Here is a 15990-nt window from a genome sequence, read left to right as displayed (position 1 = left end):
GACATAATCCTATCACTGAGTCTGCTCTATTAATTATGAATTGTTTTAGATTAATAAACCTAACAGCTTTTCTTAACACATAAAGTAAAAAAACCCCTGAATGATTACATGATATGAAAGCCTGCCAGCATAATCCTTCTGCAAATCCCCATCACTACTAACAGAGATTCTTTTACCTTTGGATTATTAAACAGAATCACAGAATGCCAGATTGAAAGGGACCCCAGAGATCATCTGGTTCAACCTTTCTAGGTGATAGTGTAGTTTACATGACATGGCCCACACCCTGTCAAGCTGAGTCTTAAAACTGACCATCCACTACTTGGGAGATTATTCCAAGACCTAACTGTTTTTATGGTGAAAAAAATCAGGGGCAAAATATTTGAAGGACATGTGCATTACCTTGTGAGCACTACTGCAGAGGTCTCTTCCCATACACACATTCAATGTGCACAGTTGGTAGGAAGAGGCTCATTTCCAAATCACAGAACATTAGAGGGACCTCCAGAGATCAAGTCCAACCCCCAAGTGCAAAATAGTAACAAACTAATCACCTATTCTCTAACTTAAGCAGTTCTCCTTATTTGATTGAAAATGGCTTGGTTGAAACTAACTGTAGGACTACACAGTCCTTCATCTTCCATCACAAGAATTCAAATCTGGTGGATTTGGAAAAGAAATAAATACTGTCAGGCTCAGATCCTCCTCTCTATCACCACAGTCCTTCTTCCCCTCAAGAGGGGGACCTCTATGAATGTAGCTTTCTTCTGCTCACAAGGATGTTCAGTAGCACAGGATGTGGCATGATAAGGGTTTACTTTGGCACTTCCAGCCAACAGCACCCTAAATGTTGTTACAAGAGTAGATGTGCCAGCCAGCCATTCAAATTTTGGTGACCAAAAGAGATTCATCAGTGCCACTACACAGTGTTCATGGGCTATGACAGGATAAATAAAACAAAGATCTGCCTTACTTCAGTTTATGAAAATGAGATTTTAAAGGACAAACATCTTCAAAAAGCTTTTGCTGCTCATAATGCTTTTTAATAAAGAGGGCATACATCTAAACAGAATGTTGACCTGAGGAGGAAGAATGTTCAGGATTCATACTTTCTGCTTTTACAAAACAAGATAATTAGTGCCCTTCTATTGTGTTGCAATAGAACACTCTCTCTTAATTAACAATAAGCATAATGTAAGTACAATTAAGGGAACAAATTATTGCATATGCTCATTATTAAGATGCAATTAGACATAAGAGGGTGTGTTTACAATGCAGATGAAAACACAATGGAAAAGAGTACACAGGTGGTTAGCAACTAAGTTTCCTAAACCCACAAAGTTGTCACTTGCCTATCATGTTGCCTCCCAGCTCCTGTAGGATTTAATTCATTCACCTGGATTTCCCTGGAGTGGTCTACATGAAATTTTGACTAATACACACTGCTTTGAGGCAAATTTCTAGATGCTGGTTGATTTTGATAGCAACACAGTATACACCATTTAAATTCTCTTTCCTAAATCTCTCTTACTAATCTTGTACACTAAAAGAAATCAATTTTTACTGCACCCATTGAGTAAAAAAAAGTATTATAAGCAAAAACACTCACCATGATATTTTATGACCAAAAAAAAAAAGTGACTTAATGTCAAAATATTCATGCTACAAATCAGGCTGAGTAACTCATTTTCTGCCTATACCTTACAAGGGATCTAAGTATCATTCCAGGAGAAATCTGTTCTTTCACTCAGAAACACAGAACACAATCTATAAGCAAGCTATTATTTTAGCCTGCAAAAATCTCTCAACTTTCCCTTATCCCTAATTAAATCAATGGGAAGAACATTCTGTCAAGCTTTCTATGGAGTCAGTATAACACCAAATGAAAATTAATATCATATTTTTCACACTACTTCTTTGGACTTCTCATTTCTTCCCACTAGTAATTTCCTCCAAAGCAGCACTTCCAACTTCTGATTTGTAAGGCAAAACTCCTGTACCTCCCAAGTCCAAATTCTGCCACCATCCTCCACGCTCATCCTTATCAACAAATTATACTGCATCTTATGGTTATTCACATATAGTATCAAATAATGTTACTGTTGATAACAAAGCACAAATACAGCTTCAGAAAACCAATGCTGCAGTACTTAATCAGTTGGGCTGCATCTTGCCCAACCAAGGTTATCAGTTTGTACTGTGAGGCACAATCCAGCAGATCTTTCATTTTAAGTTCACAAAATATGTTAAGAAGAAAAAATGTGAATTCAAGGATTAGTATCTTCAGTTTTGGAAATGAATGGGGTGATAATGAAACCACTACTTTCAAACTAATTTCAGTGGGAAACTAGATGTATGGCTTTTGGTTCATGCATCACAACAGAGGTACCACATGCTCTTTTCAATCAAGCAGCCAAAACAGCAACATGCAATTTGTAGTACTGCTTATCATATTACAATATATCCCTTTATAGGTAAAAGGATTTGATTCATCAGTATTCTTATTTTGCAGGCCATTTTCCATTTAATCTTCTTATGTTCAAAAAAGAAGGAATTTCACCTTTGTGCACAACAAAGCCTAACACTCTTATCTTTGCAGAAGCCACACAAGCAAGCATGTTATATCCTATTTAATGTGATCACAGAATAAAAAGCAGGCTTCTTACCTCAGACCAAAGGTATGTGACTGTTCATAACTGAATAAGGAATGAATTTTAGTGTCTGAATTCAAAATTATAAGCCTGTCAATGATATCCTGCCAAAAGAAGACAAATGGGAAATATTCATGTATGATTTTGTATATTATGTACATAATGATTTCATAGGGAGGGTTACAAAAAATGAAGCCCATTATTAAAACACATAGTGAAATTATTGCTGTAAGAAGTCCTAATAGTGGCCTTCCAGTACCTGAAGGGGGGCTACAAGAAAGCTGGAGAGGGACTGTTTACAAAGGCCTGTAGTGACAGGATGAGGGGCAATGGTTTGAAATTAGAGAGGAGGAGATTTAGGTTGGATGTTAGGGACAAGTTCTTTACCATTAGGGTTTAGGTTGGAAGGAGCCTTACAGGTCATCCAGTTCCAACCCAAAGCCTGTGCTACAACCACATTTGAACATGACAGCAATTTATTAGCTCATTAGCAAGAAAAAAGTTTAACAAACAAAATAATCTGATTTTAAGTGCCCCTCAAGGTCACAGATTAAATTTGCCTGTGCTTTGTAGAGGAGAGAAACAACCCCAACAACCTAATGGGCTGCAGTTGGCTGAACTAATAAAAACAATATTAAATACAGAAATGGTGATATTATTTTACTTAGGTCTGAAACATGTCTTAATCAGGATTTTTTTTTTTTTTGCTGTGTGAACTGTCTGTGCTGAGGTTTTGGGAGGGTTTGGTTGAGTTCTTTTTTATTAGTCTTACTGTTGTTTATATCCACAGCTATACAAGTCTAAATTTTCCCCAGCATTTTCCAGTATGTAAACTGCATGCACATACAGAGGTGTTTACACATGTCACCACTTCTTCCCCTGGAAAAAACACAATTCTACCACAAGCCAGGAAAGATAACCTTTAAATAAAGGTAACAAATTTTACATCATCTCTGAGATTTCAAAATGAAAACTTAGGTTAACATGAAGTGATATGTGCATATACTGCCCTCATGCTGTATATAATACAAAATGCAGAAAAAAAATTAGAATCATTCAGTAAGAAGGAAAAAAAAACAGCTTCTACTGTTAAAGTAATCTTTCCTCAGGAAAAATGTCTTCATATTTTTTCCCATCTCTTTTCTTCCCAACTAAAAGTGTACTTACAATAATATCTGTGGGTACTTCACGCAGTGAATATGTTGGTTTATTTGGCATCTCTTGTTTACTCAGGAGCTCAAGAACTGCAGGGTAAGTAAGCAAGTTTATCAGAGAGAGAAAAGACTAGAGAAAGAAAAGAGGAGACAAAAGGTAACATTAATCAGTTAAGCAAGTATTAACAATTATGGAATCACAGAATGGTTTGGGTTGGAAGGGACCTCCAAAGGTCATCTAGTCCAACCCCCCCTGCAGTGAGCAGGGACATCTTCCACTAGATCAGGTTGCTCAAAGCCTTGTTCAGTCTGACCTTGAATTTCATTTCCAGGGATAGGGCCTGAACCACCTGTCTCTGGGCAATCTGTTCTAGTGTTCCTCCACCCTCATGGTAAAGAGCTTTTCCTAACATCCAGTGTAAATCTGCTCTTCTGTAATTTCAAACCATTGCCCCTCATCCCATCACTGTGCAATCAGTCCCTCTGCAGCCTTCCTTTCTCCAGGCTGAACAATCCCAGCTCTCTCAGCCTCTCCTTGTAGGAGAGGTGTTCCAGCCCTCTGATCATTTTCATAGCCCTCCTCTGGACCCACTCCAGCAGGTCCATTTATGTCTGATCTTACCACTCTTTGCAGGTTGAACTTGACATAAACCCAGCTGTCCAAAATAAAGCAAAATAAAGCAAAGTGTGGCAGAGGTCTGTATGATCAAAATGGGCAGAGGTGTCTGTAAAATATGTGTGAGCCAGCAAATTGTACAAACTATTTTGAAAGTTATGTTTTCATTGTCACAGAACTCTAAAATCTAGAAACATGCCCTTCTCTCTGGTCTTATTAATCAGACACATGATCTGATGGCCAGTATTTTAAGCCTCATTTTTTGTCATGATTGTTATTTCTCCTTTTATGCTGGCTTTAGTGGATCCTTGGCATTGTGACCTGCCATGAAACAGAAGAACCATTTCAAGCAGTCATCATTTGACTAGTGTATTATGCTAACTTTGACCTGTATTCCAAGAAGCAAGTATAGCTGGCAATGAAATTCTGCAGAAAGATATGCATCATCCTATCTGAAATACAGCACTGTTTTTCCCATCCCTATACAGAAGATTAAATAGTTTCTCACCTTCTGACAGCTTCGGTCAATAGGGTCAACTGGAGTAGATTTAGGTTGTGTTATCCTCAAATCATCCTTCCCACACTCCAAAAGAGCCCACAGTTCACTTGCAAGTGCCTTTATAAAGCCTAAAACAAATTTTTTGTTCTAATGAGGAGAATGACAAGAATACCAGAAAATTGTTTTTCATATTAAGTGTTTCACTCCACAGTATTTAACTCTAAACATTGTCTACACCATGGACTAAACTCTCACAAGGCAGACTACCTGAGGGTTGCTTTCCTTGCCATTCTCAATCCTTTAGCCAAACTGCCTTTCTCCTGTGGTTTGCTCATATGTGAGCTAAAATTGCAGCAACAGTTTGCAAAGATTATTATCCTGGAGTGGGATGATATTCATGTATCTTCCATTCTTCACTCAGCCTGGATTTGTGCCTAGCATTAGCCTGAGCCATGTGCAGGATGTTCCACTTGGCTCTGCTGAACTTTATGAGGTTGGTGTTGGTCCAAGCCCCCAGGCTGTCAGGGTCCCTCTGGGTGACATCCCTTTGCTCCAGAGTGTCAGCTACACCACACATCTTGGTGTTATCAGCAGACTTTCTGAGGATGCCTCAATCCCATTGTCCATATCATCAACAAAGCTCCAAGCATCAGCCCCAGTCCCAATCTCTGGAGGAACACCACTCATCACTGGTCTCCACTAAGACAACAAGCCATTGACCATCACTCTGAGCCATCATCAAGCCCATTCCTTATCCACTGCATGGTCTACCCATCAAAACAATGTCTTTCCAATTTGGAGAGCAGGATGTTGTGGGGAACAGTGTCAAATGCTTTACACAAGACTGAAAATCTAAACCAATGATTCTGCATAATTTAAGGAAAAGAAAGGCAAAATAAGACCAAACAAGAAAGCAAACAAAAACCAAAACCAAACAAATCCCAACCAAACAAACCCCAACCTGCATCAAGATGACTGAATGAGTCAAAAGTTGGAAAGCATACATTTCTATCAGGAAGAGAACAACATGCATTCAAGCAGCCTTTGCTAATATTGTGTGCTTATTCCAATTAGTTCATCTATTCTGACAGCTTTCTCACTGCCTTTCTCTATGTGCAAGACTACAGCATGGAACTGTTGATAACAACACTCTTCAACTGACCTGAACTCTGAAGAGCTACTGCACCTGCTGGTGTTGTTGCCATTTGTGTGACAATTGCTCTGCTACCAAACTCTTCATATTCATCTGTCTGTTTGTAACAAAACCAGAAAAGCACAGATATTCAGAAGGCATAAAACTCTCAAATGATCTTTTAAACATTGATCTTTTCTACAAGGGGGTTGGTCTCTGCTCCCAGAACAAGAGGACACAGTCTCAAGCTGCACCAGGGGAGGTTTAGGCTGGATGTTAGAAAGAAATTCTTCACAGAAAGAGAGATTGGCCATTGGAATGTGCTGCCCAGGGAGGTGGTGGAGTCACCGTCACTGGAAGTGTTTAAGAAGAGACTGGATGGGGTGCTTGGTGCCATGGTTTAGTTGATTAGATGGTGTTGGGTGATAGGTTAGACTTGATGATCTCGAAGATCTTTTCCAACCTGGTTAATTCTCTTCTATTGTTTACAGAATTTAATCTGCTGTGTTAGACTTGAACAGTTCATGGATATTGTCCTCTGCAAGACTTAACAAGGGTGAGATTCCAAGCCAAACATCTTTAGGAAGTAGTTTATCAAGATTTAAATGCTACAGTTGAGATATAGAACATCAGCAATGAATAAATGTAACGCTTTTTGACACACATTCAGTAGGATGTATGTAACACACTTGTTTATCTTCTAAAGTGTGCATTATCCAATTTTTGGTTACATTTCAAGTACTGTCTAGCATATCACAGTATCACCAAGGTTGGAAGAGACCTCAAGGATCATCGAGTCCAACCTGTCACCACAAACCTCATGACTAGACCATGGCACCAAGTGCCACATCCAATCGCCTCTTGAAGACCTCGAGGGATGGTGACTCCACCACCTCCCTGGGCAGCACATTCAACACATTCAACATATCCACATCTCAACACCACCTACCAATGTGGCTAAGACAAAAAACTGCACTCAAAGGAAAAATTCTGTCATTTGAAATTCTACAGTAAAAAGCCAGGAAAAACTGAACCTTAGCCTGACATCCTGAAGGTAAGTAACATGCAGCAGACTCACATCACTGTGGCACCAATACCGAAGGCCATGAGCTGTGTTTTAAATTCATTTTTGCAAGAATTCGAGTGACACAATGGCTTCTGGATTTATTTTCTTATTACTTTGCTTCTTTATTTTTGTATAGTATTTCAAAGGAAGAAAAAAAAAAATAAGTAAATGTGCAGACTGTAATCCTTACCTGGAGTTTTTTGGATAAACTGCTGACCATGAAGTTCACGCAGTCATTCATGGCACCTGTGCCACGGAGCAGAAATAGTCCTTTGGGTGTGGCAGCAAAGTTCAGCAAGGCATCTAACAAAGTCTCTTCCCATAACAAACTGCAAGAGTAGCAAAACAATAATAATAAACAAAACATATGTTAAAGAGCACAGGAAAAAAGTAAACCTGCTTTGTAACTTTGTAAAACAACATCACTTTATTCACTGAGCTATGTTTGTATGTTTGCTCTACGTTAGTACAAAAAAACCCATTTGGAAAATGTTACAATGTGTTAATTTGTGTTTTGTACAAGCATACAAACTCATCCTGGCAAAACTAAGCTTAGGTAGGAATAGAGACAGAAAGATGATGATGTAATGGGGAAGCCGTAAGATCATCCTCCAATGTACTTATGACTTACTATCTGACTCTAAACAGGTGTTAAGGTATTATTGTGGCAGTTACAAGTTGGCAAAGCAGGCACAGAACTTCTCACCAATGTAAAAACACTACGAGGAGCTACAAAAAAACCTCATATTTGAGGGGTATAAATGTTCCTGCCAGAAATTGGCACAGAGTTAAGAAAATAAGGCTATATGCACACAACAGCTTCACATAGCAGCGGTAGTTCGGTTGAAAATGTTTTCCCCAAACGTGGCAAGAACAGCAATTGCAAAAATAAAAGGATGATGATACCTTCTGCCCTACCAAATGTGTTATGCTCTAAATATAAAAGTGATTAGGTAACTTTCCTGCAGGTATCACTAGACTCATGATTCTGCTTCTTTTAAAGCCCCTTCTGGATTCTCATCTCTAGCTCTCACTTCTCATTTTTGACTCCTAACACCAGCAAGCAGAGGCAGCTTGTCTCACAGCAGTCAATCATTACCTCAAACTTTAATCACTTCTCCTGCAGAATCCCTGTCACATCATATTCAGAGGGAACAATTTCACCTAGCAATACATCAGCACATCAGTTGTCTTGTTCCATAATCAAATGAAAAATCTAGATGCTAGGAGGAAATTGTGGTTTACGTCAATGGGAGTCATTAGCAACAACTTCCTCAGTTGTGCTTCTGCATCTCCAGATGTCTTATTACTTCTGGATTTCAATTACTGTAACCAGTTCACAAGCCACCCCCAGAGACTAGGAAAACAACTGGTGAGATCTCTTTGCAAATTATATATGAAATCAATAGTTAAATATAAACAAGAATCTACTTCATTAACTGGATCCTGCACTAAAGCCAACATCACTCTGAATGTCCACGCTCACAAAGACCTGTAAAAGTTTCATCTCAATGCATGAGAACCTCTCCAAAGGGACATGAAATTTTAGTATCAAAGGAAGGATGTTTTTCACTTAATGTGTATCAGGCATACAGACAGAATGCTGCCCATCTTGTTCCATAATGTTTTGGAGGTGTAGATGCCATTTAGCAGAACAGCATTTTAAATTAACAGCACATCAAAGCCATAAGATAAACTCTGACAGCTACTTTGTTCTATGCTTTCCAATTCACATTTTCCTCAAAACAACTTCTGTAGTCATAATCTCGTGTAAGGCAATTTTACATAGATTAGACACACAACAAAGTCCTGCAAGGTCAAGAACAGTTTTTTAACTTCCTGAGACCTATGCTAGGATGATTGCACTCCCTCTCCTTACCACTATGCTCTTGGCAAAAAGAGACAATGTTACAAGATTCCTCAGATGTGGATAAAGCAGCAGTGTGCTGATACTTGTGCAGGTGCAAAGAAATTGAGCATCAACTTACATGTGTTTTGATTCTAGACTTATTGATGAAGTTGAGTCTGCCCCAGTTACAGGAGTGGGTACTCTTTCTGAAAGCAAACTTGCCTGTGAAATAGAAGAAAATAAAATAAACACCTCCTGACTGTTTATTCACATCATTTTAAACTACAGACTTCACTCATTCTTTTGTTATGAGGTCATTCTCTTGAGGTGAGGAGAAAGTTCTTCACAGAGAGAGTCGTTAGCCGTTGGAATGTGCTGCCCAGGGAGGTGGCGGAATTACCGTCCCTGGTGATCTAGTAGTCATGAGGTCTTCAGGTAGCTATAGAGAGCAATAAGGTCTCCCCTGAGCCTCCTCCTCTCCAGGATAAACAACCTCAGCTCCCTCAGCCTCTCCTCAAAGGGCTTGTGCTCGAGGCCTCTCCCCAGCCTCGTTGCCCTTCTCTGGACACATTCAAGAGTCTCAATGTCCTTCTTAAACCGAGAAGCCCAGAACTGGACACAGGACTCAAGGTGTGGCCTAACCAGCACTGACTACAGGGGCACAATGACTTCCCTGCTCCTGCTGGCCACACTATTTCTGATGCAGGCCAGGATGCCACTGGCCTTCTTGGCCACCTGGGCACACTGCTACAGCAGAATTTGCCAAGAAGACTGTTTCTCTGTTTGTCTTAGCACTCCAGGAGATGTGTAAAACAAAGGAAACAAATACCCAGCTCATCACTACTGCTTGAGTAGAGTCCACCAAAGCCCATCATTTCTGCCATACTAGAAATGGTATTTTATGAAATGCACTGATATTTTCAAACTGCACAAGGACAGGAAGAATTTATCCAAATTTTCCCAATCCATTTACCTTTTTCCAGGCTTCTGCAATAGATTGATGCAAGCCATAAGGAATTAGCATCTGCAGGCCTTCACAGGTTCTGTACATCTGACGACACACGAAAATGAAAGCTCCTTTAACAACTGGCAACAGCTCACGTCCAGATGAGAGAGAAATGTCTTCATGAAGAAGTTTCTTTGTAAACTGAGCGATTACATGAGCAGCTGTAGGACTAGAAATAAAACAACACTTTTCAAATGGTGGCTTGCAGTCGTCAGTAAGCCTTGAAACAAATCCTCTCACTACACATTTACATTTTTCTAGGTTAAAAGAAGCTCCGACCCAATACGAAGAAGCCAAATACATTAGAACTTGTCAGAAGAAATGAAAGGCACAGTAAGTGGTTCCACTTTGCCTACAGGTCCAGATGGAGTAAAAATGGGTCCAAAAATCTTTTCCATCTAGCCCACAGAGCCAGGAACTACACAGACTGCATGCTCTATAGGAGTCCACTTGGGAAGAGTAACAAGACAATCATTCTAGCTTCTGTTTAATCAGCATTAAGGATATCACCAGAAGGCAAAATTTGTTGTTGTTGTTCTTTCCCCATCTGAGGCCTCCTTTTGAAGTCTTCCAGATTTGCAATGCAAAGGACAACTCCTTCTCCAGAAGAATAGTTTTAGTTCCAATCCCCTTAAAAATATGCAACTACTGATATTCTCCCACTTAGTGAAAATGTTTGGAATGTATGTCTTCTGTCTGTAGCTTAGACATTTTTGAAGGCTAGCCTCAATTTTACCGCCCTGCCTCAAGTTTTAGCATGAGCTAATATACTGTCCAAGGGATCACACAGATCCTAATTTAGGCACAGTGTTACAAATGTCAATTTCTGATACAAGATCTTTCTCTCCTGAAGTGAATGCTACATCAAATCCACTCTTTCAATAAATTAGGTTGATTTATTGTAAAAACTGACAAACAAGAGAGGCCTTTGGCCTGAACAGTAGCACTATGGATGCAATGGAACTACAATGAGGGAAAGTAAAGCTCTCACACCTCAGAAAAACAATTAAAGAATGGAAATCTTCCTTAATAAAAGTATCTCCTTAAATTGTCATTTCCTCTGGTTACACACAGAAATTTCTCCCTAATGCATTCTCCAAAACACATACTACTTTACTTGATAATCAGATATTTTACTCCAAAACACAAACATACCATGGTAGAGACAAATGAAAAAAATGAGAAAATGAGTCTCATAAGACTAATGCAATTCAGAATACAGAATCAACCAGATTGGAAAAGACCTCTGAGATCATCAAGTCCAACCTATCATCCAACACCATCTGATCAACTCAACCATGGCACCAAGTGCCTCACCCAGGCTCTTCCTAAACACCTCCAGGAATGGTGACTCCAACACCTCCATGGGCAGCACATTGCAATGGCCAATCTCTCTGATCAATGTCTATCAATATCTGAGGGCTGAGGGTCAAGGGAGAGGGAACAGCTTCTGCTCAGCTGTACCCTATGATAGGACAAAGGGCAATGGATGGAAACTGCAGCACAGGAGGTGCCACCTCAATATGAGGAGGAACTTCTGCACTGGGAGGCTCCCAGAGCTCTGGAGCAGGCTGCCCAGAGAGGTTGTGGAGCCTCTGGAGACATTCAAGTCCCATCTGGATGCACTCCTGCATTCATAGAAGTGCTCACTAATGCCATTCATTAATGAACTCTTACCTATCTTCTTTGGCAGTTTTTTCATTTTCTCCATAAAGAAGAACAGAAAGACCATCTTCTACAGCAGCAATTCTTGCCAGAATATCAGCCACATCAATTAAAGTGGTTTCAAGACAATTTATATGCACCTATTTGAAGAGGGGAAAAAAATATGACAAGTTTTAAATTCCATGCTTTTGTGCTTATTAAGAGTCTGGCTAATGTATGCAGAATGTGAAGGTCACCTTGCTGATGGCTGGTTAATGGCTTAAACAAAATAAGAAAGCAGACTATGTTCAAAAGCCATCACACAGAAATCTTCATCACGAATGTCCAATGACTGCACCAATAGAAAAACCAGGCATTTTGAAACTTGTCTCTTCTCCCACCATGCATGTGGAAAGGTTTTTGATGTGCCAGCTGGGTGTATAAGAACAATAGCTGGATCAAGGTGAGAATCACACTGACTCCCTTATTGCATGTGTCTTGGCAACTCTTTGGCTAGAAATGGAATTCCAGTTCCAGGTCCACTTCACTTCCAGGGCTACATTTCCTTCTATGACAAGGTGACCCATTTAGTGGATGAGGGAAAGGCTGTGGATTTTATTTACCTAGATTCCAGCAAAGTGTCCTTTTGGAGGAACTGGCTGCTCATGGCTTGGATGGGTGGACAGTTTGCTGGGTAAAAAAATAATTGTATAGACAGCCAGGCTCAAAGATTTCTGCTGAACACAGTTATGTCCAATTGGTGGTCAGGCACAAGTGCTGTTCTCCAGGGATCAGTTTTGGGACCAGTTCTATTTAATATCCTTATCAATTATCCAGATGAGAGGATTGAGGGCACCCTCAATAAGTCTGCAGATGACACTAAGATGGGAGCAAGTGCTAATCTGCTTGAGGGTAGAAAGGCTTTGCAGAGCCTGGACAGGCTGGAATGATGAACCAAGGATAATTGTATGAGATTCAACAAGGCAGAGTGAGATAATGGTTTGTCTCTATGACCTTAAAGGTCTTTTCAAACCAAAACTATAATTCTAAATCCATAGGATTGATGCACAAATGCACTCACAAAGAAGGACAGTTTTCAAAGTCAGAAATCCCCTTTGGTAGCTTCCCCCTATCCACACCCAGGCCAACAGACTGGAGTCCACAGTAAGATGAATTAGGCAACACTAAGCTAGAGGGATTACTGTACCCAGAAACAGTTGTTAAGTATCAGAATGTCAGAATGAGGAATAATGCACCACTCTCCCAAAGATGAAATCTACTGCTTCAATCTTTTCCACACCTCTGTTATTAAATCAAATTCAGCTGGGCTCCCTAGAGAAATTATTTTCAAGAAGTCCCTGTTTTTCTCTTACAGGTAGCTCTATATTTTATATAGCTCTAAGAGGAAAATAAAACCTTTCTATTTAAAAGGTAAGGAATTTACTATTAATATCAGTGGTCAAAATACAATTCTGACTTTTTTTTGTTGTTTTGTAGTTAAAATCTTTAGTGACAAAGGGTTAAAAAAAAAATCTCTCCTTGACCCTTTTACTTTTAGGCTGCTAGCCTAAAAGGTTGCCTTTTAAATAGCAGACAGCAAACAAACACCCAAGAAAAACCCAAAAGACAAAAACATCAGAGGACAAAAAAAACCCAAACCACACAACAAACCACCAAAAAAGCCAAAACACAGCAAAACAATTAAGCAATGTGGTCTTGCATTTAGAATAGAATAAACCAGGTTGGAAGAGACCTTCAAGATCTTCCCAAGGGAATGGTTTCACTGCAGCACAATTTTTGCTGCTGTTCACAAGCTTTTGAGAAAAACCAGGTTTACCAGACCAATCATAATGACAGCCTGCACTATTGCTGGCATTGTTTTAATAGCTCACATAGAAAACAGTACAGAAATTACCATGTGAATCAACAAAACTTCTGCACAAAATACAGACAAAATGTTACAAGAAAAAAAAATATTTGGATGATTATTACAAACCTCTGTGCCACTCAGTAAACTTTGAACAGGATGAAGTAGGGCATCTATCACTGCATCTGTATACAAACATTCAGCAGCACATCCTGTTTGATCACAAAGAACTTGCAGAATTTCCATAACAAGACTCACTGGAGAGTAACTTTCTGGTAAACACAAGAAGCAGTTATTAACATTTTAGCTTACAAAGCATCCATACATAGCTTATGTAGATGCTTCTGAGTTACAACTTTGTTAAGCACTGATTTAACACAGTTAGAGGGAAGAAGAAACAGTAAGGGAGGAAGAGAAGGGAAAAATCTGCACAAATAACAGATCCAACTTGAAAACTGCAGAAGAAATTACCACCTGCCACACTGTAATTATATATATTAGCATATATTAAAAAAACAAATGTTCACCTGTATGTGCTGCCAAAGCTGTCTTTGGGGAACTTGGAGAGTAATAAATAATCTGAATGAATAATACCAACAGATCGGTTATGGATACACTATCTGTGAAAGACAAAAACAGAACAAGAAAGGATTCTGCAATTTAAAGTGTAACTTTAATATCACAACTAAAATGGATTTTGTAAATGTATACAAGCAATGCTCTGTCTTATTGAGGAAATCAACATATGTACAGAGGACATCTCAAGGGAAAGTCTAGGCTCGAGGTGAGGAGAAAGTTCTTCGCCGAGAGTGTAGTTAGCCATTGGAATGTGCTGCCCAGGGAGGTGGTGGAGTCACCATCCCTGGAGGTGTTCAAGAGGGGATTGGACGGGGCACTTGGTGCCATGGTTTAGTCATGAGGTCTGTGGTGACAGCTTGGACTTGATGATCTTTGAGGTCTCTTCCAACCTTGGTGATTCTGTGACGTGCGTGTCCCTGGGACTCTGCCAAGGTCTCATAAGCCACTTGATCTTATTCCCACTTAGGCCAGTTAACATTTTACCACATCTTCCAGTGAAACAGGCAGCCAGTGAAATGGCAGCCAAAGTCTGAGAATGCTCAACATACAACACTGTGTGAAAAAGCTTTACCTTACTATTAGGATCAGTAAAACAACTGGAAAAGAGACAAGCTGTAAGACAGCGATTTCTCAAGTCTGAAACAAAGCAACTAGTATGTAGCTTAAAGGAGACTGGAAACTACTGCTCCAAGTTTAATGTAATTATGTTAATAAATCAGACAATTTGTGAAGCAAGAGTTGCTATTTACAAAGCTGAGAAGGACACTATTAAGAAGACAGATAGTGAGATTGTTACTTTTGGTGGGAAGAGAGAAAAGCAGCTATCACCAATGGATCACTGCTTGAATGGTGTTATACAGATAATCCATAAGTGACAGAAGAACTCTATTAGTAGCCATTTCTTCTTCACAATTGCTCTACACTGGATCTACTAAGTACTGATCTTCAAACCAGAGGGACAAAATACCTTCCAAAGAGGCATCTCAGAGCAGTATCCAGTGTAATGTTTTCAATCCTACATAAGATATTCATAGAATGGTAGGGTTGGAAGGGGTTTCTGAAGATCATCAAATCCAATAGAGTTGTTTTCAGAGAGTTGCACTTGCCAGCCCTGCACATATTACATGTAGATTTCTCTGGATGTCCAAGGGCTTCTGTACCTCATGTTTTCTGTCCTTAATTAACACCTCTGTTCCTCTACCATTGTTTAATTTTTAATAGATTAAGCTCAGAGTAAATGCTTTCAATTTGCAATTAGCTTGAAATACTGATTTTGTTTCACACCTGAAGAACAGTTTTGGTTCCTGGACATGCCTCCTTTCCAAATCAATTGGTTTGACAGAAGACATTACTCACACCTAGAAAGACTGAATCACTTACACACTGATCCAACTCTCCTTCAACGTGAAATTAATGTATTCAACTAAGGACAAATGCAATCTATTCAATCACATGCATTAAAGATTAAAAACCTGTGGGGGTGCTCAGAAATACCTATACAACCTTTTAAGAAAGTTTTAGGCACAGACTTGCTAAGCAGTCCTATAATGTCCCCAATACTGCAGTTAAAACATGTATCAAGCATGGATAAAGTATTGCTCAACAGATTCAGTTTTCCTCAGCCCTCCCCTTACCTTTTCTATTTTTCAGTTGTACTGGAAAGAGACTTTGGCCTTGCTTATATATTAGCAATCTTCCCAAAAGGCACAGTGAATGAACAAAATACACATACTGCAATTCTGGTCCAGAGTAAGACAAGTTCTCTTTATCACCTGTAACACAAAACTGAAAAATCAGAACTGGACTCTTAGTTTAGTTTACAGTACCTAGCTATTGCTTGCAATGCATGTGGATCTCTTGCTATATGAAGACAGACAAAAAACTAACCACTGCTATGAGTGTTCTCTCAGAAGACAAGCATAGTGTA

The 15990-nt window shown here is 39.4% G+C and overlaps 1 protein-coding gene across 1 annotated transcript in view; it reads right to left on the bottom strand.

The window, feature by feature from the left end:
* TBC1D32 (TBC1 domain family member 32) overlaps positions 1–15990 on the bottom strand; it is a 56220-nt gene that overhangs the window by 26896 nt on the left and 13334 nt on the right. The window contains exons 13-23 of the mRNA XM_054173974.1: positions 15698–15835; positions 14012–14104; positions 13614–13756; positions 11651–11778; positions 9941–10142; positions 9107–9189; positions 7309–7447; positions 6083–6170; positions 4930–5048; positions 3819–3935; positions 2667–2755 (exon numbers count right to left, since the gene is read on the bottom strand). Coding sequence (XP_054029949.1) covers positions 2667–2755; positions 3819–3935; positions 4930–5048; positions 6083–6170; positions 7309–7447; positions 9107–9189; positions 9941–10142; positions 11651–11778; positions 13614–13756; positions 14012–14104; positions 15698–15835 — 1339 coding nt within the window. The remainder of the gene's footprint in view (positions 1–2666; positions 2756–3818; positions 3936–4929; positions 5049–6082; positions 6171–7308; positions 7448–9106; positions 9190–9940; positions 10143–11650; positions 11779–13613; positions 13757–14011; positions 14105–15697; positions 15836–15990) is intronic.

This window comes from Dryobates pubescens, chromosome 28 (assembly GCF_014839835.1).
Source record: "Dryobates pubescens isolate bDryPub1 chromosome 28, bDryPub1.pri, whole genome shotgun sequence".
NCBI classification, from domain to species: domain Eukaryota; kingdom Metazoa; phylum Chordata; class Aves; order Piciformes; family Picidae; genus Dryobates; species Dryobates pubescens.
Note: the sequence above shows the minus strand (reverse complement) of the source record. Positions and strands in the feature narration are given on the sequence as shown.